A 27,600-nucleotide genomic window follows, 5' to 3' on the forward strand; every position below is an offset into this window, starting at 1 on the left:
ATGTCTAGTATAGGAATCGAACGTATGATCCATGATTTCCTATGGTAAAAGAACAAAACGTTACTCAGCTGAGCCAACAGCTAATTAATGATATTATGTTCTTAGAAATATATTCTAAGCAATCAGTGTATTATTTCAGGGCGCTAACTAATTGGTGTTTTTTAAGTCACCATATCATGCCAAGTAAATTGTGCAATCGATTTCTCAATTGGAGCTGGATATATGGTAAATACTATCAGTGATTTGTATCCGGGTACCTTTCTTTTGGCATCATTCCAAAAATATGCATGCCACAGTGATTTGAGAGACAAAAAACAAACACGAACAAACAAAGGCATACACATATCAACAGAAAAACACACAGTCAGACACACAGGCACGGAGAGAGAGAGACAAAAAATCCACGCAAACACAAAAAGTCAGACACATAAAGACACACACAGACAAAGCAAACACACAGTCAGACACACAGGCACGGAGAGAGAGAAGAGAAAGAGAGAGAGAGAGAGAGAGAGAGAGAGAGAGAGAGAGAGAGGAGAGAAAGAAAACCCGCAAAAACGCACACTCAGACAACCAGGCGCAGAGAGAAAGAAAGACGAAAACAAACACACAGTTAAACAAATAAACGAGAGAGAGAGAAAGAGAGAGAGAGAGAGAGAGAGAGAGAGAGAGAGAGAAACAGAGAAGAAACACGCACAAACACAAAGAGTCCGACACACAAACACACAGACAGACAAACACGCGATCAGAGATACAAACACGGAGACAGAGAGAGAGAAAAAATAAGAAAGACAAAGAGTCAGACACAAAAAGGCAGACACAGATAGAAAAAACACACAGGAACGGAAGGAGAGAGACAAAAACCACACACAGACCCACAGTCAGACGCACAAAAACACTAATGTGATATGTGATTTGTAAACTGACCTAACTCAAAAATCAGTTTTAAAAAATGTGACCCAATACAAATCAGTTGTGGTGCCATCTATAACTCTAAGAAAATTGAGGAAATCTTTTGGGACTTCTATGTCCGTCTTTGTGTGTTTGTGTGTCTGACTCTGTGTGTTTATGTTTGGTTTTTATCTCTATCTCTCCTTCTCTCTCTCTCTCTCTCTCTCTCTCTCTCTCTCTCTCTCTCTCTCTCTCTCTCTCTCTCTCTCTCTCTCTCTCTCTCTCTCTCCATACCTGTGTGTCTGACTGTGAGTTTGTCGGTCTCTGTGTCTATCTTTGTGTGTTTCTCGCAAGTCCAAAAAATCTAAACCCCCAAAATTTGGACGGGGACATTGGGCCCTGAAGTATGTTGGGATCGAAGTTCATGCGCAATCCCACTAATGGCAAACTAAAATGCTCGATACCATTATATTACAAAAAGGGTACCTAGCCGGTTGCAGACATAACAATTTGAGATCGAAACACGTTTTATCAACCATCAAAGAATATTTTTTCCATAAAGCATTTCAAATCACTGGACAATGCATATTCTCGGAATGATGCCAAAGAAGGTGACCGGAAACAAATCACTGATAGCATTTACCATGTATCCAACTCCAATTTTGAAATCGATTGCGCAATGAACTCGGCATGATGTATTGACGCTTAACCCCAGTTGGTTAGCACCGAGAAATAATACATTGATTGCTTAGAATGTATTTCTAAGAACATAGTATCATCAATGACTTGTTGGCCGAAACAAGTAACGTATCGTACTTTTACCATAGAAAAAAATGGCTCTTACATTTGATTCTTACACCAGTCATAAAATCAATGGTAATTCCGGAAAATTAATGGAAAAGCTACTTAGAAGTTAAAAAAAGTGTAGTTGGAAAAGATAACATGTCACCATTCACAACAATAGCACCATCTATGACTTTGGCTATAATAGATGGTATCATCAGTGGAGTCGCCGTTAAACCTTCTTGTTGATCGTAAGCCACCAAGGAAGAAAAGAGTAGGAGGGACTGGCCGGTAGAACCTACTGACCCCATACTAGTGTGCTTTTTTTAATAAGATTAAAAAATTCCCATAAGCAACATTTTCCCACCTGTTACGTTCCCTAAAACAGCCCTTTTACATGCACTTTGTATGTTTAGGAATGAATGCTGCAAGATGACCTATGACACCGAAAGGAAATTTACATAGCTTCTCACTAACTCTAAACTGATTGACGACCACAAATTTTTGCTCCACAACATATTGGCCCTGTTTGGACAAAAATCACCTTTTGCGACTTAAAATGGCAGAGCTCTGCACTTTCTTGAGGCACAATTCTTTTTGTCACGCAAAAGGAGCTTCGAATTTTTAATTTCCGTTCTAATGAACCGTTTTCTGATAATTAAGGGCTACTGCTTTAATATAGTCGACCCCTAAAAAACAGGTAAAAGTAAATGAACAAATAAACACGCATCTGTTCTCGCATCCAATGTCTAAGAAAAAAAGAAAAAATTTTGAATTTTGGCATATAAGAACTTGAAACTCTGTAATAGGTTAAAAATTTCTAAAACATACTTAGGGTCTTATTTTTTTCTAAGACAATGTAACTTTAATGAATTTTACATATGTTTAGATTAACCATAAAAATTGGATTTATTTTTGTATAGTTAACGTAATCGAAATCTTGTTTTTTTTTTTTTTTTTTTTTTTTTTTTTTTTTTTTTTTTTTTTTTTTTTTTTTTTTTTTTTTTTTATTAATGTTAGTACAGGTGGCTCTTTCTTAAAGTTTGTTGTATTAGTAAAGTATTTTGTGAATCATGCTCTAAAAAGTATAAACAATACAACATGAGAAGTGATTTTGGAAATGCAGGCCACCTTAAAAAAATCTTAAGCGGTCAGCTTTTCAAGGGCAATTTCCACTTTCAGAGTATTCTTATACAAAATTTAACTTTAGTGAAAAGGCAAGGGAGTAATTAGGATGGAGTAATATAATCCCCTTATATTTAAATTATACTGAATATGATATCAAAAACGAATAGATACTAAATACGAAACAAAAGAAATCCATGCAAAAGTGAAGAGTAACTTAAGTCTTAGGACGAACAGTGATGATCCTGTATATAAAAGGGCCCCCCCCCCCACTCTGTACAATACAGTTAACTTTTTCATACTAATGCTCAAAGAAAAAATGTTCTAACACAAGAACAACATGACAAAACCAAATTCGCAATTCCTTTGAACAATAAAGCTTCAGGTGAAAGTTTTTGAGGGGCAACTAGAGCTTAAAACACTTGCAATTGCTAACTGACTATATTTTTGTCAATTGAAAATTTGCAGGCAAGCGCTAGACAAACTTTAGTGTAACCAGTAGAGAAGAACTGAGGGCTTTTCAAACAGTTCGTGGTAATGAGCTGAAAGTAAGGAGCGACTTGGCTCAATAACAGCCAAAACTAAAAAACAAAATTTTGTTAATAAAACTTAATTTTTATTCTGATTCCAAATATATAAAGTTTATTAAGTTTAACATTACCCATCAAAAGTTACGAGCCTGCGGAAATTTCCTGATTTTCAAAAAAGGGGGTGGACACCCCCGAAAGGCCAGGCGATCTTAGTGAAAATCACGTCATCAGATTCAGTACATCAGAGAACCCTGCTATAGAGGTTTCAAGCTCCTATATACAGAAAATGTGGAATATTGCATATTTTGCCAGAAGAAAGATCACGGATGTGTGTTTATTATTATTAGCCCAGCTATTGTTTTTTTTTTTTTTTTTTTTTGCTTTTCTTCAGGGGCAATCGAACTGAACCAGTGATCCTGTAAAATCAGGAGAGGGGAGTGCCAGCAAAACTTACAACGAACAGAAATCATTCCCGTATATGAGGATGGCTGTCTTATTGAGACACGCATACGAGTTAAAGAGTATTTTTATACTGACATCTATCGAAACTAGTTTCAATTTTATTCGCTCTCCTATAAAATTGGGAAACTACCCAATGACATTTTGCATTGCAACAGGCGACTTATATGAGATAAAAACTGCTTGCAACTGTCATACACATTTTTTTTGCCATTTCACATAGAAAAGCACAATATTCACTAGCTAAATAGAAACTAAGGAAAGAAAGAAGAAGACAAAAATAACAATTCGCTTTTCTTTTTTGAGAGCCAAAAAACAAAAAAAAATTATGGGATAGGAGGATGTGTTACTGAATAAAACCCTGCTTTCACTCTGTTCTGTAATGTTCTCCTCTTTTTGACGTGAACCAAACAAATTCATTAATCCTACGATTTGAGCTATACCCTCAAGAACGTATCTGACTAAGAACATTTGTTCGAGGTAAAACTTAGCTTCCAATTAATTGACAACTAAAAATGAAGTTACCTGAGAGAATGCTCTTTCTTTAAATCTGGTTCCAATGTAGGAAAATCTACTGACAGAAGTCCAACTATTGTTTTGACGACTTCAATTCCACACAGTATTAAAGAGACAGACTTTCTTGTAAGTTTACACTCATCTGACGAATCAAGAGGCGTTATTAGACTCATTCGCACAAGACACGGCAAAAATGGTCGGAGGTCACTCTCTGATGCCCTTAAAATGAGAAATTGGCATTACTATTTGCTCTATAAGCTGCTATTCGCTCATGCATAAGTGATGCCGATTGGGGAGGAGGGACTACAGTCATAGAATTTGAGACATTTTTTGAGGGGAGGAATCTTCATTGAAAAAAATAATTCAAAGAAAAAAATAATTCCTCGCTCCTTAAGTTTGAAAAACACATTTCCTTCCTCCCCTCCTCCCAAAAAATGTGAGTTAACACCACTGCAAAGTAAGTGCACTAGGATAAGAGCCTACTCCACAAATTTGAAGATGTTCATATTTTCCCAGAGGAAGGGAAATCCAGGATGGGCGTTAAACCTTTCAACCCCCACCCTCAAAGTCTTTCTAACTTGTAAATTAATCTAAAAACACGTCTAAAACAAGAAAAAACGGTTGCACAGATCTTGAGGATCGTTTCAGAATCACTATTGCGTCCATGGGTTATTTATTGCGGAATTAGGTGATTTTCTGTAAGCTGACCTCGTGTAAAAGAAGCTAATGAAATGTAATTATTTTTTGGTCCACGGTTGCACCCTCCAACAGCTCATATTCCTTTTAGCTTATATCTGTAGCTATTTTTTATTAGTAACACAACCCTGCAAGCAACGCTTTAGGCGTACTACCAATTGATTCTGTTAGTGGTGTTTGAAAATAAACACAGTCAATTCACTAGATATTATCCTGACTACTACTTAGCTTTGAGAGCATTAGAAACTCCTCCCTCAAAGATACACATAGGCAACCTTAAGGGGTGAATCAGAGGTTTTTCCGGGAGGGAGGTGGGTCAAAACCGGAAAAAAGTGCCATTCTTAAGTGATGTTGAATTGAATCGAATTTATTTATAACCTGTTATAATACACGAGAAAAACGGAGTATAATGTGAACAAAAGAAAAGAGGGAAAAGGAAATGACCTAAAAACTAAACAGCACAACATATTACTTAAAAACAATTAAAACATACAAAAGCAAAAGCAAAACATTCATTGTATCAAAATAGCGCTCCATGGGTGCCGACCAATTCTACTATTATAAGCTTCTATGTTTTTTCTGATAGAAGCATTCGGGTCTATGATGCCATATCTTTTAATGACCAAGGAGTTGCTTAACCATGGTGGAAGGGCAAGCAGGTATTTGGCATACCAGAAATAGATTCGCCGAAGCTCCTTCGTCTCAGTTATCGTAAACATACGCCAAAACGATGCAAGGTATAGGAAATACGGGGTGCAGAAGCATTGTTAAATTTAGCTAGCAGTTTGCGGTTGAGTCGAAGCTTGTTTGCTACCAAGCTTCCGTATGCAGTTGCTGTTCGACGCTGGAAATGAAGGATCAATAGGCTTCTAGTTGCTTTAAGAGTGTCACCGATAGGAAGCCCTAAATATTTCAATTGTGATTCTGGGGAAACTGGCGCGCCGTCGAGATTAACAGTAAATCCTGCTCAAGTTTCACCCCAGTTGAACAGATCCCCGTCCGATTTTTCTCTATTGAATGTAAGGTTAATCTTAGTATATTCCTTACTTAAAATAGTAAAATTTCTTTTGAACGATTGTATTGTTTGACTGAGGTTAAAAATATCATCTGCATAAGCGATAAGCGACACATCGATCCCTTTTAAATACACAAAGGAACTGCGCTGGTTAGGGCGTTCAGAATATAGTTACTGAAGGCAGCTGGAGAGGTAAGTGGCATTCTCATACCACTACTTTCTGCATTTCCTCTAGAGGATACTAGCCCACTGCCGTCCTATGTACGGCTATTTAAATAAGTTAAAATTTAAGGCTATATAATAAATACTTTTAATATTTTTGCTAGGAATAAAAGTCAATATCGGTAGCCTCTGCAGTAGATTAATGAGGGAGTGACCCAAAAGCTAAAAGAATAGACGTTAACTTAAAATTTGGTAGACAGATAGTTATTCCTAAAAAAATTGAACACACCCACAGATATGTTAACCACTGACCTTAACAGGACAGACACTGTTTCAACAATTTCGCTGTCGAAATACGTTAACAATTGACCCTTAGAACCTAAACTTTGAACTCTGCTACCATATCAACCAAGAAAAGCAAGGGGCCATAAAAGGTTCTCTGATAAGTCTGCTTGACTGTGTCCAACAAATTTTATGAGATGCAGGTTCTTACTCCCAGAAATTAGATGGAGCTTAGAAGTGACATACATTTCAGTAAAACCCATCCCCTCTGTCACTATGCCCAATGACCAAGAATCATAAAGCGCATACTTGGATAAAAAAAAAAGTTTCGAAAACATATTGAATTTAGCAGCTTTCAGATACAGGAAAATTGACCAACTTCAAGATCTTTATTATCAGAAAACATTAAAAAAAAACCCTGCTAAACATTGATTTTCTACTTTTAAGATAACCTTACTAACCCTTCATGGACCATCCTCGACTGTCCATTTCCTATTTCGTCTAATATGTTTCTTTTATTAGAATAAAAATAATACAGCATATACAGCAAAATACAGCATATATAATGAAAAAAAAACTAATCTCTTGACTCTTTACCAAGAAATCGATCAAAGTATGTTTTCACATCTTGAACAGTATCCTGTCTTTACATCCTTTTTTCCTCATCCTTCTTATATATGATTCCAATGTAATTTAAGCAAATTCCAGCTCAAAGGAATCCACAACCCATTTTTCATACTCTCAATGCTAACTTCTACTGAATTATCTGAAAGTTTCTCCATAAGAACAAGAGCTAAGAGCTCATATGGCACTTGTGACGAGGTCAGAAGAGCCAAGAGCTCATATGGCATGAGCTCTAGTAAAATTATAAGAATCAACAAATTGATTTAAAAGGAAGATCAGAAGCTTAATGCCGGTTGGGATTTGAAATAAGAACTCTGAGACATGAGATCCTTCTAAATATCAAAATTCATTAAGATCCAATCTCCCACTCGTAAGTTAAACATACTCATTTTTTCTAATTTTTCCTCTCCCTTGAGCCTCCTAGATGGTCGAATCGGGGAAAACAACTTTATTAAGTCAATTTGTGCAGGTCCCTGACAAGCCTACCAATTGACGTCGTCCTAGCACGTCCAGAAGCACCGAACTCACCAAAACAATGGACCCCCTAACTCCATCAAAGAGAAAGGATCCCGTCCGGTTACGTCAATCACGTATCTACGACATTTGCTTATTCTACCCACCAAGTTTCATCCCGATCTCTCCACTCTAAGCGTTTACCAAGATTTTCGGTTTCCCCTTCCAACTCCCCCAGTGTCACTAGATCTGGTCAGGATTTAAATAAGACCTGTGAGACATGGGTTCCTTCTAATATCAAATTTCATTAATATCTGGTCATCCGTTCTTAAGTTAAAAATACCTCATTTTTTCTCATTTTTCCGAATTAATACCCCCCCCCAAATCCCCAAAAGATAGCGAATTCAGTCCCATAATGTCAATCACGTATCTAAGACACTCTAAGCATTTTCCAAGATTTCCCGTTTCCCTCTCCAACTCTCCCAATATCACCGGACACGGTAGGGATTTAAAAAAGAGATCTGAGACACGAGGTCCTTCTAAATAAGAAATTTCTTAAAGATCTGATCATGCCATCATAAGTTAAAAATAGGCCTACCTCATTTTTCTAATTATTCACAATTAACCCTCTCCCGCCAACTCCCCCATAGAGAGCAGATCCGATCCGATTATGGCAATCACCCATCAAGGAATTGTGTTTATTTTTCTCACAAAGTTTCATCCCGATCCCCCCACTCCCCCCAATGTCCCTCCAAACTCCCCCCAATGTCACCGAATCCAGTCAGGATTTAAAATAAGAGCTCTGAGACACAATATCGATCTAAATATTAAATTTCATTAAGATCCGATCACCCGTTCATAGGTTAAATACTTCATTTTTTCTAGTTTTTCCAAATTAACTGTCCCCCCCACTCCCCCCCCCCCCCCAGATGGTCGAATCGGGAAAACGACTATTTTTAATTTAATCTGGTTCGGTCCCTAATACTCCTGCCAAATTTCATCGTCCTAGCTTATCTGGAAGTGCCTAAACTAGCAAAACCGGGACAGACAGACAGAGCGACAGATAGACCCAACCGTTAGAATTTGCGATCGCTATATGTCACTTGGTTAATACCAAGTACCATAAAAACAGTTCCTCCCTTAAATTTTCTTTTGTCTGACAATAGCTTCCTCTTCCCCCCTATTTTCTTGATTCACCTTTTTCTTCTTCCTCAAGGAATGCCCGGTAGCTCACCCTTGCCAGTCTGGGTAACTGAAGTAAATTTTCCGTAATGGGGACATTTTCCAGTGTTCCACAGGTCTTTATACCGTCAACAACCATGTCTAGCATTAACTGAGTTCTTTCTCACTATATTTCTTTCCTCACTGTTAATTTGAAGCAACTCTGAAAAACCATGCTCAATGGCAGCATTCCTACAGAAAAAACAAAGACCAGTTTTAAGAAGTTAAGTCGTTCCTGGGAATCTCAAATTTTCAGTTACGTTTGTGATACCGAATAGAATATTCCAATGCTCATCAATTTGTTCTTACAGCAAAAGCTGATCCACTTTTCCAGAACCCAGCAGTTTAAATCCATTACGCACAGCGTCTGGCCTCAGCCAGGAATAGATCAAAAGGAAATTTTGGTTTAAGGAGCGACCCAGCTCAATAGTAACCAAAACTCTAAAAAACGGAATTTTGATACCAATAGTTGCATTAAAATGATTTCTGCAAATTGCTTTAAATTATTCATGGGCGGAGAGCCAAAATCAAAACATGTATTAATTCAAAAACATTCAGAAATTAAATTAAAAAAACGAGTTTTTTAACTGAAAGTAAGGAGCGACATTAAAACTTAAACCGAATAGAAATTAATCCGTATATGAAAGGGGCTGTTCCTTCCTCAACACCCCGCTCTTGACGTTAAAGTTTTTTTTTTATTTTAAAAAGAAGAGTAGAGAGAAAGAGTAAGAGAAAGAGAAAGAGAGAACTTTAGCGTAAAGAGTGGGGCGTTGAGGAGAAAACAGCCCCTTTCATATACGGATTAATCTCTATTTGTTTTAAGTTTTAATGTCGCTCCTTACTTTCGGTTAAAAAAAAACTTCTTTTTTTTTTAGTTAATAATAGTAAAGGAGTGCAATGACTTGAAAATTACGACTTAAAATAAATTTAATAACCCCAAAATCTGGTGTTGTTCTACAAGAAGCTCTTTTCTTATGGTTGTTATTACAAATAATGAGAAATGGAAATTGTTTAAAACTACTAGTCTTGATATATTTCCAGTATTTTGTCCTATGTGTGGAGGTTTGAATTAAAGTGTATTTCACTTGATTCATGAATGTAAAGAAATGAAAGATTTGAGATTACAAATAATGAGAAATGGAAATTGTTTAAAACTACTAGTCTTGATATATTTCCAGTATTTTGTCCTATGTGTGGAGGTTTGAATTAAAGTGTATTTCACTTGATTCATGAATGTAAAGAAATGAAAGATTTGAGAACTGAAGTGCTTGGTAGGGAGAATTCTGATTTTGAGTGGTTAGTGAGAGTGGTGTAGATGAATGTTTTACAAGTGTTCACAATGGATTGTAGACCTAGGTTTCTATAGCATTATGTTAGAATTTTTGTAATTTCGGTGAATTTTTTGTTTGTTTTATATATTTTTTCATGGTCTACGAGCTTTAACCACAAATAAATTCTATTCTATTTGAAACTGGAATGGAAGATTGCCAAACATATGAGCTAGGTAAGAATAAAAAAATTACTACAATTTTATTCCCATGTGTTCCCATATCTATGTATTTGTTGTTTGTTATATATATTTTGTCATGGTCTATGAGCTTTAACCACAAATAAACTATATTCTATTTGAAGCTGGAATAGAAGATTGCCAAAAATATGAGCTAGGTAGAATAAAGAAATTGCTACAATTTTAGTCCCATTTGTTTACTCTATCATTAAGTCAATTAACCACAACTTCACATGTATCTGAGTTCAAAGCAACATATAGCATGGATTCATGTTATTTAATGTATGATTTGTCATTTAGGGTTTTTGAATTTTATTGGATAAGCATTGTTCCTTCCTCCCTTGCAACTAGATCGTGACTGTAGTGTGGTATTCTCTCACCAGGTTTTTTCTTCCCATCTGAAAGTATCAACCCTTTTCCATTATATTCCATTGATACCATTTTGTTGCCAACTAGGCAGATAATCCCAAGGGGTATGTCCATACTCTATAATCAGAAATATCTTCCATAATTCTGGTTGAAACAAGGTACAACATTTTCTTGCTAAAAACTTAGCATAAAAAAGATATATTAAGTGTGAATTAGGAGCTTGCCCCAGGGGCTGTACAGGTTATGTTACCCTTTATTGCATTCTGAGTGGACTGAATGCTCAAAATTTGGATTCATTGTTATTTAAATTCTATGGATGGGGGGGCTAGGGACATCAGAGGTTTGGGAGGGGCCATTAGAATGGAAGAAGCATTTGAAGTGATGTCTAAGATGTTTTCTAGAGGAATTCGTGGCAAGTATTCATATGAATAGTTGTTTTTATGGCATTTGGTATTAACCAAGTGACACCTAGTAATTGCAAATTCTGTTGGTCTGTCTGTCAGTCCCCATTTTGCTACTTTGGGCACTTCCAGGAAAGCTAGGACAATGAAATTTGGCAGGCGTATCAGGGACCGGACAAAATTAAATTAGAAATAGTCGTTTTCCCGATTTGACAATTTGTGGGGGGGGGGGCATTAATTGGGAAAAACAGAAAAAATGAAGTATTTTTAACTTTCAAATGGTTGATCAGATCTTAATGAAATTTGATGTTTGGAAGGGTATCGTGTCTCAGAGCAGTTATTTTAAATCCAGATCTGGTGACATTGGGGAGGGGGGGGGGAGTTGAGAGGGGGAAACCTAAAATCTTGGAAAACACTTAAGAGTGGGAGGATCAGAATGAAACTTGGTGGGAAAAATAAGCACAAGTTCTAGATACATGACTGACATAACCGGGACGGATCTGCTCTCTTTGGGGTAGTGGGGGGGGGGGGGGTAATTCTGAAAAATTAGAAAAAATTAGGTATTTTTAACTTACGAACGGGAGATCGGATCTCAATGAAATTTGATATTTAGAAGGATATTGTGTCTCAAAGCTCTTATTCTAAAGGGGGGGGGGAACCTAAAATCATGGAAAACGCTTAGATTGGAGGGATTGGGATGAAACTTAGTCGGAAAAATAAGCAGAAGTCTTAGATACGTGATTGACATAATTGGAACGGACCGCTCTATTGGGGGGGGGAGGGTTAATTCTAAAAAATTAGAAAAAAATGACATATTTTTAACTTATGAAGGCATGATCAGATCTTCATGAAACTTCATATTTAGAAGGACCTCGTAACTCGGATCTCTTATTTTAAATATCAACCGGATCCAGCATCATTGGGGGGGGGGGTCAGTTGGGGGGACCGGAAATCTTAGAAAATACTAGAAGTGGAGAGATCAGGATGAAACTGCATGGGAAGAATAAAAATCTGTCTAAGATACATGACTGACATAACCGGACCAGATCTGCTCTCTTTGGTGGAGTTGGGGGGGGGGGGTAATTCGGAAAAATGAGGCATTTGTAACTTGCAAACGGGTGACCAGATCTTAATGAAATTTGATATTTAGAAGGATCTTGTGCTTTAAAGGATCTTGTACTTATTTTAAGCCATCATAGCCAAGTGGTTAGCATGCTAGGATGGAAATTTATTTTCTTTGAAGACAGGGGTTTGAATCCAGGTGTTACTGGTTATTTAGTTTGGAATGGGGGTCAGTGGCGATTCTGTATGCTTAGCCAGAGTTTGAGAGGGTTTTCCTATTTTAGCCTCTGTGTTTGTTTTAAGCTTTGACGTTTTGTAATATCCTTGAATTTGTATCAGTATTTTTTTATTATTCTGCACTGAGGATGGTCAGGTGGAGGTCTTGACCAAAATATTTGCATTGTAATCTGCGTTTCTTCCCTGGCTGTTTTTATCCTCATTTTCACTTCTTTATGGTTTTTTATTGTTTTATCCAGATTAGCCAGTGTGGACTCAGAAATAATTTGCTGGAGAAATCTGGGGAAGGTAAAAAGGAAGAGAGTGAAAAAGAAAAGGATGGCTGGCCCCCAGCCTTGCCCATTCCACTTCTTGGCTGAAAGACCATGAAATCGAGATCAGCACCAACACTAGGAACTGTAAAGTTTGATACTTTACTCTTTACCTTTAATTTTTACTGTGATGCCTTTAAAGGAAAAACAACGGTAAAGTGGACATAAACATTGTCTTTTTCTGAGCATTGTAATTAACGAAAGAGCCCTTAGGGAACTGCAAAATATGTATAGGGTAGTCAAAGAAATAGAATGTAGGTTGCAAGACTAGAAAATCCAGACATTAAGTAAAATATACACATTAGATTCCCTTGGGGTTTCCCTTGATTTGTTTTATTTAAGTTTCAGATTATAATATAAAGTAGACTTTCAATTTCAATTAGACTTTCAATTTCAATTCCTTATTATATTAGAATACAATTTTCAGGCAGTTTAAGGTCTCACTGTTAATCACTTGGATTAAAAGAATGCTTGGGAGAAGTTAAGATTGATATTTTAGAAGAGATGTCTTCTACAAGAGAAGATGCCTGGAAGTGGGGCTCTAGGGGTTGAAGTGGTTTGTGAAGTGTAGATACTATTACTGTTTGGTAATGCTGGAAGGTTTCTTACATCCCACTCTAGTCCTGGGTGCAGGGATCTGAGGTGATATTAAAATAGAAACATTCAAAGGAAATTCCCAAGGGAAGTTTTCTCCCCATAGACACAATTTGATAGGTTATAAGGTCAAAACCTTACCAAAAGTAATTTAATTAGCTTGTGTTTAGGTCCAACCTCTAATATCCACCATCTACTACATCAGGTTAGTTTCTTTTGGATATTGATTTGTACAGCAGTGTTATTATTCTTTATTTTATTATGTAGAGTTTTAGCACCATTCCCTGTTGGAATACTATAAATAAGGATTGAGCAAAGATATGAGACTAAAAACACTTTGCTTGAGTCTAATTTGAGAAGTTGAGTAGTCCTCTCTGCATTAGGTTCCATCTCATGTAAAACTCCTCTCCATATACTTTTTTAATCTGCTTATTAAACCTTAGAGTAACTGACTTATCAACATCAGTAAGCCAAACCTTGATTACCTGGTCCCTAAGGTGTGAATCCAGCAATTTAAGGAAATCATCAGGTTTGCAATTGGGACCCTGGCCTTCATTCCATGCACATGAGAAACCAGCATTATCCAGCAGGGCTTTAACCTGTTTTGGCCACATGTTACCTTTCTAGGAGATTTCAACATCTTGTTACAAGGTGCCTTCACTAGACAGTTATCAGGTAAATGTAATACCTGTAACCAAAATTTGATCATCTGTAATCCTCTTATGTATTTGTTTGGATATTTAAAAATTTCAGTATAATTTGAGCAGTGGAAGATTCATTGTATTAAAATTCTAAAGGGGGCTTAGGAGCATTGGAGGTTTGGGAGGGGCCATTAGGAAAGAAGAAGCATTTATAGTGATGTCTTAGATGTTTTCTAGAGGAATGCTTGGCAAGTATTCAGACAAATGGTTGTTTTTTGTCATATATTTTTTCACAAATTGATAGAGAATCACAACTAAAAAAAATATTTTGCTTGCCATTTGGGCTTGTAAGATTTCAAGATTTAGAGAAAGAATGCTACCTTTTTGTTAGCACTATCTTTTTTGTGTAAAATGTATCACCAAAATGCTAAGCTTTTTTGCAAAATACCACAGTTTACACCTGTTTTGAGGGTGCTAGCAGATTGTTTACTGACAACATCTATTTTGAAGAAACTGAAAATTTGATAGTGATACTGCTGACACATCAAGTAGGGCTTTAACCTGTTTTGGCTGTGTTACCTTTCTAGGTAATTCTTAGTTACCTTTCTAGGGACATTTCAAAAACATCATTATAAGCTGGCTCTCTAGCAAATATAATTTCTGTAACCAACATTTGATCATCTGTAATCCTCTTATGTATTTGTTTGGATATTTCAGCATAATTTGAGCAGCAGAAGATTTATTCTATTTAAATTCTAAAGGGGGCCTAGGGGCATTGAAGGTAAGGGAGGGCCGATTAGGATGGAATAAGTATTTGTAATGATATCTTAGGAGTTGCACAGTGGTGTTTGCTTGTTTGTTATGTTTTTTGTTTTTTTTTCACTGCTGTAGCTTTTATTACCACTACTGTGGATACAATACTACAGTTAACTGTAAAACTTAAAGGTCTAAATATAGATTTTATATATTTTTGGTAGATAATACAATTTGTTAAAATATAGTAGAACATTCTTAGGGATTACATCCTGTAATGTATTTACCTTAGGTAATTTTGCTGTATTTTAATTTTGAATTTCTGTATTTACTTCATAAAAGAATCTGCTATTTTATTAACTGTTTAATTTTCATTCACTTTTATATGGTTTGATTGTAAAATGAGACAGCTAGTTTTCATTGTTGGAAGAAATATAAATTGTACTTGTTTTGAACAATTTTTTGAGAGCTCTGAAATGCAAAAGGGTGATTAGAACAACTTTGAGCTGTCCTAACCAAGTGGTTAGCATGCTAGAGTAGAAATTCTCTGTCTGTCAGGACAGGGGTTTGAATCCAGGTATTGCTGGTTATAATGAAAAAGAGCATAGTTAAGAAGTCTAATTGTTCAACTCCTTTTGTTTAAATATTTTGCCTGATGAAGAATAGAACCATCAAATGTTTATCAATGAGCAAAATGATTTGGATAAATTTTTAGTTGACAACATCATCTTACTAGGATGAAAGTGCTTAGGCTATATCACCTGATTTCTTTTTTAGACTCTTTCATAATTTAATACTTCTTTTTTGGGAAATTACATCTTGAGAAATTAATTAAAAACAGTCCATAGTAGCCATAAGTTTAAAAATCTGTTTCTAAAGAACAAAAACTAAAACTCAAAAGCTCTGTTTCTAAAGAACAAAACTGCCTATGAAAAAAAATGTCATTTCTAGGTAATTCAAAATTGTATTCATTATTTTTGTTAGCCTATTCTTGGTAGCATGAAAACAAATTTAGCCTATAGAAATTTTTAATGTTCAGCTTAAAAAACCCTCAAAAAGATGTCAGTTTTGGTGGGGTTTAAGGCTCTTTTTTAAAAAATTACTGCATATTTGTTTCCAAATAACATTTTGGTAAAATTCTAGTTGATTGACTTCTTGCTATCTCAGAAAGGGGTTAGGTTAGGAAAATGAAACTTTCAGGCATGGGTCTACAGGCTAAGAAATGTCCTGGGAATGTAGTTTAAAGTACCTACCTCTACTCCTTCTCTCTCTAGAGGGCTCTGACCTTTAAAAATATGTGGGTTATGAAAGTGAAACCATGCAAAATAGATCTTCTGCTTGAATAAAGTACAACAAAATTGTTTTTGGCTTCACAATTTTGCTCAATCCCAATTTATAAGGTTTGAAAGATATTACCTTGAATTGCAGCTTGGAGCACTCTAAGGATTTTTCCTTGTAAAAACTCCAAAGTTGATAACACATGACACATAGTTGAATATAAATATATGCTTGACTAGTGGTTTGATATTGCTGATTCAAGTGCTTCCCAGTTGTACTTCCATTCTTTTTATGACCATTTGTTGTCAGGATGGTTCTTAAAGCTGTCTGTGGTTTGGGCAGCAATGATATCTGGCAGTAATTTGTTCCAGAGGTTGGCAACACAGTTGGTAAGAAAATGGGCATGTTGCTGCTTTGAGGAAAAATGCCTGGATAACTTCAAATTATGTCCCCTTGTACAAGAGTTCTGAGACGCCAGAGGAAGAAGATCAGAAACTGCCTTTGAATTAATAAGTTTATGAACCAGAATGACATCACCCCATCATCTTCTATAAACTAGAGTTGAGAGTTTCAGCTTGCATAACCTTGTAGGGTAAGGGAGCTCATGCAGTCCACTCACCATCTTAGTGGCTCTTCTCAGGACATCTTCAAGAATTTTAACATCTTTTTTGAAAAAGGGGGATACAAGGACCATGCCTGTCTCAAGCTTTGGCTAAACAAGTCCTTTGTACAAAATGCTCAGAATCTTAAGAGAATGGGAGGAAATTGTTCTTTTTATGAGCCCTAGTGATGAGCTAGCTGATGCTGCTGCCTTCTTTGCATGAGTGCTAAATTTAGGAAGATCATTGACAATTACTCCTAGGTCATGCTCTTCCAACACTGGAGAAAGGAGCTGACCATAAAGAGAGTAAGTTGTATTTATACTCTTGTGCCCATAGTTTAAAACATGACATTTTGACACATTGAAAGTGAGTAGGCAAGCTTCTGAATTAACAAGAATTGCATTTTCAGAACTAAGGGCAGAGAAAAAGCAACTTGTAACTGAAAATTAAGGTAAAATGTTATTCTGTAAAAATTTCAATAGGTGTAGACCTGTCGCATAGCCGAATTTCAAGGCTGTCTAGAGGGAGAAGGAGTGGAGGTGGGTACTTTAAAATACCTTCCAGGGATATGCTTTAGCCTGTAGACCCATCCTTGAAAGTTTCATTTTCCTAACCTAACCCTTTTCTGAGATAGCAAGAAGTCACTCAACTAGAATTTTACCAACATATTACTGTTAAGACAAAGGAAAATAATAATTAGGCAACCATTCCAGAACCAACCATAAATGGCAAGTTTTTATCAAAAACCAGTTTTATCAGGAACAAAATTTTAAACTTTAGTTCACTATGGCCTGTTTTCAGTCCTATACAGTTTCCCCATAAGCAATTAAGAAATATCAAAGAGATAAATCAAAGATCAAAAGACATTTTTTTCTATCAAAAGAGATTTTTATTAAGAAATAAAAAGGACCTCAAGTGACATAGGCCTTATTCACTTTCATTGTAACTAAATTATGTTATCCACCACAACTTTATCATTATTTGTTTCCTAGTTTTTGTTTTTTTTTACAATAGAATATTAGCCTTGGCCCAACACCAAAGCCTAGGTTAGTAAAATTTATTCTGCTAAGGAGCAAAGGATTAGTCCTTAAACACCAAACAAATTACATACTTTGTCAGTTTTGGTATATCAACCTCCTTTATTGCGTTGAACACAAAAGAATTGACAGAATCCATAATCTTAAGTTGTGGTTTGTTATATTTAAAATTTTTGCTATGGCTTTAACCCCGTCCGTGTTCTTTTATTTGTCCGGTTACTTATCTGCCTAAACCTGGCGTTTGATTCACTTTCAAGTTGACTGAAGCCAGCATTCTAACGTTTTGTTTGCGATTCCGAGTTAACTTTTAGCGTTCGATTTTTAAAAGTTGAGTGAAAGTTAATGAAAAGTTGACTTTTAACAACTTTTACATTTTGTACGTTCGTCTCAAGTTAACTCGGAAAGAAGGCAGAAGTTTCAATTATAGCTAATCATGGAGTATGTCTTCAGATGAAGGCACCACCTTTGTGTACCAGCGTGGTGAGCTATTGAGCTTGATTTTATGTTGTAGGGTAGGTTGCACTAAAATAGACTTAAAAACTATGTTATTAGCCTAGTTAAAACTGGCTTTTTTCTTGTGTAGGTGGGTGGTTTTTTTCTTTTACTGGGTGGGTGGGATAGGTAGATAATAAAATGGTTAAGAAAAATCTTATAAAGTTATTGCAATATTAGTTAAAGTTAAGCTACTTGAGCAATTATTTCAGAGCTGGTTATCCTAATACAATTTGTGTGGCCAGAAGTTTAATTGTTAGATTGCAGATTATGATTTTCATATGTCTTCTTTTAGTCATTCCATTCAAGATGCTTTGGATATTTTTTTATTGTGATAGATTGTCTTAATGCTCTGAAAAGGGAAAATATTTCAATTGCATAGGATAGGAAAATTTCAGTAGACTAATCAATTTAAAGTCCTAAATTAGCAAGGGAAGTGTTTACTTCACAAAAAAATAACTTGTATACAGTGATTTTTTAAAATTCACTGTATAATTGGAGTTCTTTGAACTCCAATTATACAGCCCTGTTTTTGGCCCCCTTTAGCCTGTATCCAGTTCGTGATTGCCCATTTAGCCTAAATTTCATTTTTTCTGCTACTCATTTCTTGTCAATATTACTAAGGGTTCATAGTTAAGCTCTTGAGAAGTCATTGTTAAACAAAATGTGCTTATGTAGCCTATATGTAGCTTGTTGCTACTTATTCTTCTCTGGGTATACAATGCTTATGTGGTAAAAGCCAAGAGAAGGACCTGTAGGCCTATGGAAGAAAACCTGTTAAAAAAAGGTGACTCTTTATTATTTACATAATAATTATAGCTAATATGTACTATATGCAACCCTGCTCTACTTTAGCCCCAGCCCTCCTAATATGGAAATTTAAAGCTGAAATTACATATGTCCTATTGATTTTGCAAATCTATCCCTCAACCCTAGTACCTGAGAATTGAAACAACTGTGGCAAAAGAAAAACAAGTAGGCCAAAAGGTGGCAGAATACATTGAAAATATATAATTTGGGCTATATATTTGCAAATTAGGCAGGTTGGGAGTACATTTTTTTTGTTTACATTTTGACTTACAAATAAAGTGAATATACCACTTGATGCCTTTTTGTATGTTCTTTACAAGTATAATAATTGCTTATATTGCTAATTCAAACTTAAACACTTTTTGACCTAAGCTAACAAATTTTCAAGAGCTCAAAAAGCACTTAAATTTGAACTTGCAATTGAAGCACTTGTTATGTTTGTAAAGAACATGAATCAAGGGGTATGTTCACTTTATAAGTCAAATATTTGAACAACTGTTTTTACTTGGTTGGAAGAAAAATCCAAAGAAAGTTCCTATTGAAAAGGAAAGAGCCCAAAAGTGAGATTGAATTTGTCATAGCTTGGAGGTTTGCCTCTTCAGTCTGTTTAAAGAAAACAGATTCATACTGAAGCTTTGTTAATTTCAATCTTAAGGGTGACCTACATTTGTGACACTTCATTAAATGGTTGTAAAGGGATACTTTTATTTATTTGTCTTTTTTTCTACATGATTGTTTTTTTTTGAATTTTTAAATTGATATACATTTCTTACAAATTAATTAGTCACACCACAGTTCCATTTGCAAGTTTTGACCCCTTTTGTAACCTCTGGTCTCAAAATTGCATATACATTTATTGAAACTAGGAAACATACAACTCCTGTCTGTTATTCCTAAGGCAATGACTCCTGTCTGTTAACACTAAATTCCTAAGGCAGTGGCAATTAAAACAAAACAGTGAAGATTAACTTTAAAATACTTGATAGTAAATAAATATAACAATCACAAAGAAAAACCATTTGCAAAATTTTACTTTTGTGATCAGTTGCCAACCTGAGCAATTGTCTCAAATTTCCTAACCTTGCAAAACATTCACAAGCCATTTCTTATGACCTACACTATTGTCTATACATCAACAATTCATTGAAAAGGAAGGCCCACCTTACTGGCATTCTTTCCTTTGTACTTATATTTAATGGGATTAAAAGAAAGTATCTATGGCTAAGTCAAAAGCCGAGTAAAGAACCAGGTGGTTCTTTAGCCAGGAAGCTAGGGACCAGTCATCCTATGCTTTTGCAAGCCCTTCCTGCTTACTGACCCTAGATTTCTCTAGGTAACCTTTCAAGGTTGGGCCAGTTCTGGCTCAACCTACATAGTCACATCACTGACCTTTGTCCCAAACCAAATAAACTGTAATACCAGGAATTAAACCTGTGCCCTTTGGACAAAGTATTCTCAACCTAGAGTGCCAGCCACTTAAGCAGGAACACAAACGTAACCAGAAAAAAAAATATTTGAAAAAGAAAATATTGAAAAAAAAAACTCAAGTCATAGTTCCTATCATTTTTCGCTGCTGTCCCATAAACAATATCTATTTTATTTAGACAAATTAATTTTGAGACATGTATCAACAAAACTCCCATCAGGGATTGTATTTACTTAAAATACAAATAGCAATATGAATGCTCAGTTTTGTGATATTCTAGTCTTGAAATAATAAAAAAAGAAAAATTATATGTTCTATTTGTTTTCCACCAGCTCACTTGAGCAAAATCATTTGTGACAAAAATATACCCATGGTTGGCTTAGAATCCCTTTAAAATGCTTTAAACAGAAGGAATTTTAAAAACAATTATACTGATCAGCAAGAAGAATATTAAAATAACTCTCTAAACTTGGCACTTTTTAAGACAATTTTTTAGCTGTGCAAATGCAAAACTTTAATAGTGTCCTAATGTATTCTAAAAAAAAATAATATTAAAATGTGTCAGTTGTATTTTGATAGAAACTGCCTCAAAAACTTTTAGTTATAATATATGAAATGAAGGGCCAGGCATTCCTTTATATTTTATGCAAGATGTAAAAAGAAAAACAATTCAATTTTTTTTCACAAAGGAAGATTGATTAAAAAATAAATAAATGTATTTTTAACAGAAAGCAACTGACAAGAATGAAATGAAATAAAACAGATATTCTTGGAGAATAAATGATATCAGCCATATATTTAACCTACAATCAGGTGGCATAAAATATTATTACTAAATTTAGAAAAACCCAGTGTTATTGCTTAAAGTTCCGTTAAATCAACAGGAATTGTCTTTTCAGAACCAAGGCCAGAGAGAAAGAAACTGATAACCAAAAATTGATGTAGCCAAAAATTTCAGGACTCTCTAGAGGAGAAAGAAGTGGATGCTTTCCTGGGACATGCTTTGTTAAATTTACAGCAAACAGTATTACTGGCTTTTCTATAAAGTGACTATACCACTTGATGCGTTTTTTTATGCTCTTTACAAATATAATAATTGCTTCTATTGGAAATTCAGATTTAAGCACTTTATGACCTCTTAAAAATGACCTAACTATGGGGTATAAAAAAGGCTTAAAATATTTGTCTCAGGCTTTAAAACACTGGACTCGAACTTGCCATTTCATTATGAATCCATTTTTTTAATGTTACAATATCCACAAGCAGTGATTTTCCACAATTAAATTGGATAAATAAATTTTATCAATGTTATGGTGCTTTCTTCTTCCTTAACAGCAAATTTTAAATAAAAGCATGCGTTTTTGGTCAAAATATGAAAGCTGGCTATTACAAATACCAGTTATACTGTTTGCTGTAAATTTAACTATATTAAATGCAGTAATGGTTAGTTTACATATATATGCTATGCTTTACCCCCATCCCCCTGATGTGCAAATACATAGCCCAAATTTGTTTCTAAACTATTACAGATTTGTGATTTCAAATATCTTATTATTTTGTAAAAAATGACCAAAAACGCATGCTTTAATTGAAATTTCGGCAACAAGGAAGAAGAAAACGCCATAACATTCAGTGCTTTTGGATAATGTATCATTAAAAAAATGGATTTATAATGAAACAGTTCCAGTTCCAAAAATTGTAGGGAGGTATATGGACTAACAACAAGTCCTTTCACCTCTTTGACTTCTTCTTCAGAAAAACTAGCTACTGGAAGCGCTATTCTGCTCCAGTCTGCGAACAATGGATATATACGATTATGAACAATAATAAACTGTTATTGATTGTGGGAAGTGCGAGTACCTGAGCTACCTGTCCCCAGCAGTTTAAGGCACTAGGCCGGCCGGTACCAATACGGCTCTTCTTACTCATTCCCGCTCTCTTCTGCACAATCAAAAACTATGGATAAATTGCGTCCCATTAAAAATTGACTTCTTCAAGCTTTAATCCTTATTAAACAATATTTCTCTTCTTTAAGGTATCAATTGCTGCCTTAAATATCTTACGATCAATTTCCCATGGCAGGTTAGAATCCAGGATAGCTGTATAAGTATTTGGAATCTTAGCCAAGGAGCAGAAACGCTTAAGAGCAACAGTCTCCTCACTCTGAGCCTGGCAATCAAATAAAATATGCTGGATTGTTTCCTCTGTTGAAAAGCAGATTCGGCATAAAGGGGAATGATGTAGCTTCCAATTAAATAACAAGCTATTTAGAAGTAGGGCACCTGATTTCAGTCGGTAATATAGCACTGTATTTAATCTTGTATGAAATGGAGATAACATTAATGTACTGTGATTAACTTTGGATCTTTGCCTGATAATATCTCGTGAATTGAGGTCAGAGGAAGGACTAGGAGATAACATGGAAGCCTTTGCTGCTAGAGAATCAGCCATATCATTATATTTTATACCTTTATGACTAGGAACATGTTGGAAATAAACTTCATTTTCCTTGATCTTAAGATTAAGAAGCTGTCTTCTAATATTATATAAATCTTTGTCATTAGCAATTCTATTAATATTTTGGATCAGTAATAATGCTGATTTAGAGTCAGAGAGACAGAGTATATTTTCAGATTCAATGTTATAATTTATAAGAGCATCCAAGGCCAGGCGGATGGCACATAATTCAGCAGACAGGATAGAAGATCCCAATGGGAGAGGAGAATAAATATTCAAATTCAGGGATGGGATACATGCTCCTGCTCCAGCTCTTTCCCTCTGGACGGATCCATCAGTATATATTTTTCTATAGTTGGGGTAAGCCTTTGAGATGTGTTCAGCCAAAATAGTCTGGATCTCATAATTAGGAATCAAATCTTTACTAATAGAGATAAGTTCTACTTGACAGCTTGGAGGACTCATTTCCCATGGGGGGGACTCAGTAAAGGGATATGCATGAAGCGAATGTTGATTCCAGTTTGGGACCTCCAGTTGAAACTGATTCCATGATGAATGGGCATTGGGACAGGCTGACTTCTCAGCAAAGGTATGTGCATATACAGCATGCTTGGCTCCATAAGCCTGGATTTGCGAGAAATACTTTATCCTTAGACTAGATGCTCTTTCACTTAGGGACACCAATCCCGACAGTGTTCTTAACTTTGACAGAGGAGTATGCTTATGCACACCCAAAGCTATTCGAATAGCAGAATTTTGTAAAGATTCAAGGATTTTGAATGAGGATGGGGGACGAGCTGAAAATATTTGAATCCCATATTCTATATTTGAACGAATATATAATTTGTAAAAATCCAAAATAATCTTTGGGTGACATCCCCACTTACTTCCAGCAAGTCTTTTTAGAATACAAAGTCTCTGAATAATCAGAGATTTCAAAGAATTAATATGTTCATGCCACTGCATTTTAGAATCCATTAATAAACCAAGTAACTTCACTGAATTGCAATATGGGATCTCCCTTGAGAAAATTGTCAGTGGATTAGGAGGATCTAGAGTACCATTAGTAAATATAATGGCTTTAGTTTTACTGATTGATATTGGAAAGCCAAATGCTAAAGAGAATCTCTGGACTAGACTTATATCATGTTGAATAAGGCTTTGAAGAAGGCTAATATCCCTTCCTGACTTCCAAATGATCAAATCATCTGCATAAAGGCCAAATGATGCATGAGATACTTGAAATTCAGAAACATACAAGTTGAATAGAAGAGGACTCAATATTGCACCTTGAGGAAGTCCTCTCGTAATGGGGCATTGCTCACTTCTAGACTGATTTACTTGAACGTAAAAATATCTATCAGTTAGAAAAGACTTTATAAAACTTATAAAAGGATACGGGAAGTCAAGATTTATTAGGATTTCCAATAATTTATTGTGGACTACATTTCCATAGGCATTCGACCAGTCAAACAGAACAGCCATTGTGACATGTCTTTTTTTGAGGGAGTTACAAACATCAGTTTCTAGCCGGGTAATGTTATCTAAAGAGCTATGTCCTTTTCTGAAACCTGTTTGTTCACTAGGAAAGAGATTGTTGACTTCAGAAAACCACTCAATTCTTGATAAGACAAGCCTTTCCAGAACTTTACTAAAGGAAGGTAATACTGATATAGGACGGTAAGACTTGAGATCATTAGATGAATAAGAAGGTTTTAAAGCTGGGAATACCTGAGCAATCTTCCAGGCATCTGGGAACTTTTGACTTGACCAAATAAGATTATAAAGACTTAAGAGGGCTGTATGAAACACCTTTGGGGACTCAAGAATCCACTTCATATAAATACCGTCATAACCTGGGGAAGACTTGATGTTAAGAGAATTAAGTGCTACACAAAATTCATCTTGGGAAAAAGGTTTCATCAGAGTACCCTTATAAGAACAGGTAAGAGGGAGATTACAAAAAGGAGGTCGGCTGGGATGAAAGTCTGAGCAATCATTTTTAAAAACATTGGTAAACAGATCTGCCTTCTTTTTATCTGATACAATTGGATATCCATCCTGAATGATATCATATCTACGGTCATCATTAGGCTGCTTTCCACTATTTAGTTGGCTAATGAAATTATGGATCTTTGAAATTGGGGTTCTAAAACTGATACTTGAGATGAAATTCAGCCATGTACTCTGTTTAGCTCTCCTACAAATTAGTTTCACCTTAGCACATGACTGCTTATAAAAGATTGCTGTTGACTGAGATGGGTGCTTTTGAAACATTTTACGAGCCTTTCTTTTTGCCAGAACTGCAACCCTACACTCATCATTCCACCAATTCTTGGGTCTTTTGGAGCCATTGTAAAAACGTACCCTAGTCATTGGAATTGCCGATTTAGCTGACTCCAGCAGGATTGATCTCAAATTAGACTCAATGGCATTAATATCATAATTAGGAGAAACAAAGGAAAAATCTACTTCATTTAATATCTCACGAAAAAGGGACCAATTACCTTTGGAGTTGATAAATGTAGGGACGTAGGGTTTGGGAGTGTAGCATAAATCTTGAAATGATGTAAGAATTGCACAATGATCAGATTGGAGAGACGACACCTTTACCATCTGAACTAAATCATAATATGAAGAAGGACCTAGAAGCAAATCTATAGTTGAGAAAAAGTTAGAAGAAATATTATACCTGGTCTGAAAGTCAAATGGAGTGAAAATCAAGGTGTCAGCAAAATTGGACAATATGTACTCTATTCCTCTTCCTGCTTTGTTGCTACCTGCTGATTGTTCCCAGAGAGGACTGTGGGCATTAAAATCACCAAAAATAAAGGTATTATTACCTGATAATTCTGTTTCCAAGATACTTTGGATGTCCTTACTCCCACATGGATTATAAAAGGATTTTATGGCAAGATGGTTACCAAGGCTAATGCTCTTCATTTTTGAAAAGGTGTAGGCCTAGCTTTCTTTAACTGGACGCTATCTGTAATAGTGAAAGATTTCTGCAAAATTCTGGATAAGCTACTTTTGTATCTTGGAAAGGGGTTAGGTGAGGAAAAAAAAACTCAGGGATACATTTAGGCTTATAGAGAGGCGTCATTTGGGCCAAAACTTGGGGTGGGCATGGGGCATTTGACAGAACTTGAGACTTTTATAATGAATCTAACCTACTTTCAAAGTTTACAATGATTAATAGCAAATAGCATAATTTCCCCAAGAGTTGTCAGGTAATTATGCTCTTTGGCTAATAGTCATGCAGTTAGTTCAAATCCTTTGAACAGAATGGAATATGTTGGACATAATGGATAATTATGGCTGGAAAAGGGCCCTTTGTAGTGGAAGTTTGGGCCCCCTGGAAAATCTGGGGTTGGCATTTGCCCACCCCTGACACCCCCCCCCCAAATGGCGCTTTTGGGCTTATAGACTGAAGTATGTCCTGGGAAGGCATTCTGAAATATCTATGTCCACTCCTTCTCTCTTTAGAGGGTACCTTTGATGACTTTAAATGTCTAAGTAATATTGTTGATAAGTTATTTTTTGCTATCTTGTAAAGGGGTTAGGTAAAGAAAAAGAAAACTTACTGGATAGATCTGGTAAATGTTTCATTTCTGGTTGACCCTCCTCCTCAATGGGGCAAAATAAAAATACATAAAATGAGCAGGGTTCTGAAGCCAAGGATAATGTTGAGGTTGTACAATATGAATAAAATTTTATTTTAAATACTATTCCAGTCATCATTGGTAATTTCTGTATAGTAAGAAGTTGAAAGATAATTAAAAAACTTACATATCCATTAATGCTAATTCTCTGCTTTCACTTTTGAGTCAAAACTACCCAGTGAAGTGGTGAATCAGAGTGATTAGTTAAATATTATGTTAATGCTCTGTTGATTTGAAGAAATGCCATCTGATGCAATAAAGATTATACAGTTTTTCTGTTTGAGATTAAATTTGTTTTAAAATATGCTTTGGCTATAGAAAGGCCTTGGTGAAACAAATTTGGTTGAATAGTGATTCTTGCAAGTGAATTTTACCTATAAGGCAAAGCAAATCAGTCCATGAGCCCTGCAGGCAGCAGGACAAGGTCTGTATTCTGATTGGTTGAATTGTTAGTTCATATTTATGACATACTTTTTGTTTTCTCTTTCAGGCCAAATAATTATTCAATAAATATAGAATATAGGCCTTGCCCTGCTGTCCACAGGGCTTATGGACTAATTTGCTTTGCTCTATAGCAAAGCAAAATATTCACTCACAAGAATCACTATTCTGCCAAATTTGTTTCACCAAGGCCTTCCCATAGCCAAAGAATTTTAAAAACAAATTTAATCTTGAACTGAAAAACTATATTATCTCCACTTTACACATTTTTAGTTTGTTAAAGGGGGATTTTCAAAAGCTAAAAAAATAAATGCACTTCTAGAATTAGCATTTCTAAGTGCTCTAAACTAGAAACTATGTTGCTTTGTAGTAAAGTTTCCAGTTGAGACACCCTGTGATGAAACTAAACATTTACCATTGATCTATAGACTATAGTATGTTCTGGGAAGGTAGGCTATTATGAACTAGTTACAGTAAATATTTTGTTGCTCATATTATTGACCTACAAATAAATTGAACATACCACTAGATACTATTTTTTATGCTCTTTCTAAATATAATAATCACTTTTCCTGCAAATTTAATTTTAAGCCCTTTTAGGACCCTTGAAAATAATAATTCAATTCTACATTTTTTGGATATAAAAATGGGTTATAATTTGTTTCAAACTCACTATTTCATTATAAATCCATTTTCTAGAAGTTGTATAATTCACAAACATTTATTTGCCAAGATTAAGTTGATTGAAAAAATCAAAACAGGA

General features: G+C 35.4%; 2 protein-coding genes across 2 annotated transcripts in view; one reads left to right on the top strand and one right to left on the bottom strand.

The window, feature by feature from the left end:
• The window catches only part of LOC136026451 (integrator complex subunit 2-like), a 77,660-nt gene extending 59,901 nt beyond the window's left edge, over positions 1-17,759 (bottom strand). Inside the window, exons 1-2 of the mRNA XM_065703047.1 lie at positions 17,624-17,759; positions 4,314-4,523 (exon numbers count right to left, since the gene is read on the bottom strand). Of these exons, the coding sequence (XP_065559119.1) occupies positions 4,314-4,523; positions 17,624-17,688 (275 nt within the window). The 5' untranslated portion in view covers positions 17,689-17,759. The remainder of the gene's footprint in view (positions 1-4,313; positions 4,524-17,623) is intronic.
• A 7,577-nt stretch (positions 17,760-25,336) lies between these two features.
• LOC136026452 (GTP-binding protein 1-like) overlaps positions 25,337-27,600 on the top strand; it is a 33,521-nt gene continuing 31,257 nt past the window's right edge. The window contains exon 1 of the mRNA XM_065703049.1: positions 25,337-25,567. Within this exon, the coding sequence (XP_065559121.1) occupies positions 25,481-25,567 (87 nt within the window). The 5' untranslated portion in view covers positions 25,337-25,480. The remainder of the gene's footprint in view (positions 25,568-27,600) is intronic.

This window comes from Artemia franciscana, chromosome 4 (assembly GCF_032884065.1).
Source record: "Artemia franciscana chromosome 4, ASM3288406v1, whole genome shotgun sequence".
In the NCBI taxonomy this organism is placed as follows: domain Eukaryota; kingdom Metazoa; phylum Arthropoda; class Branchiopoda; order Anostraca; family Artemiidae; genus Artemia; species Artemia franciscana.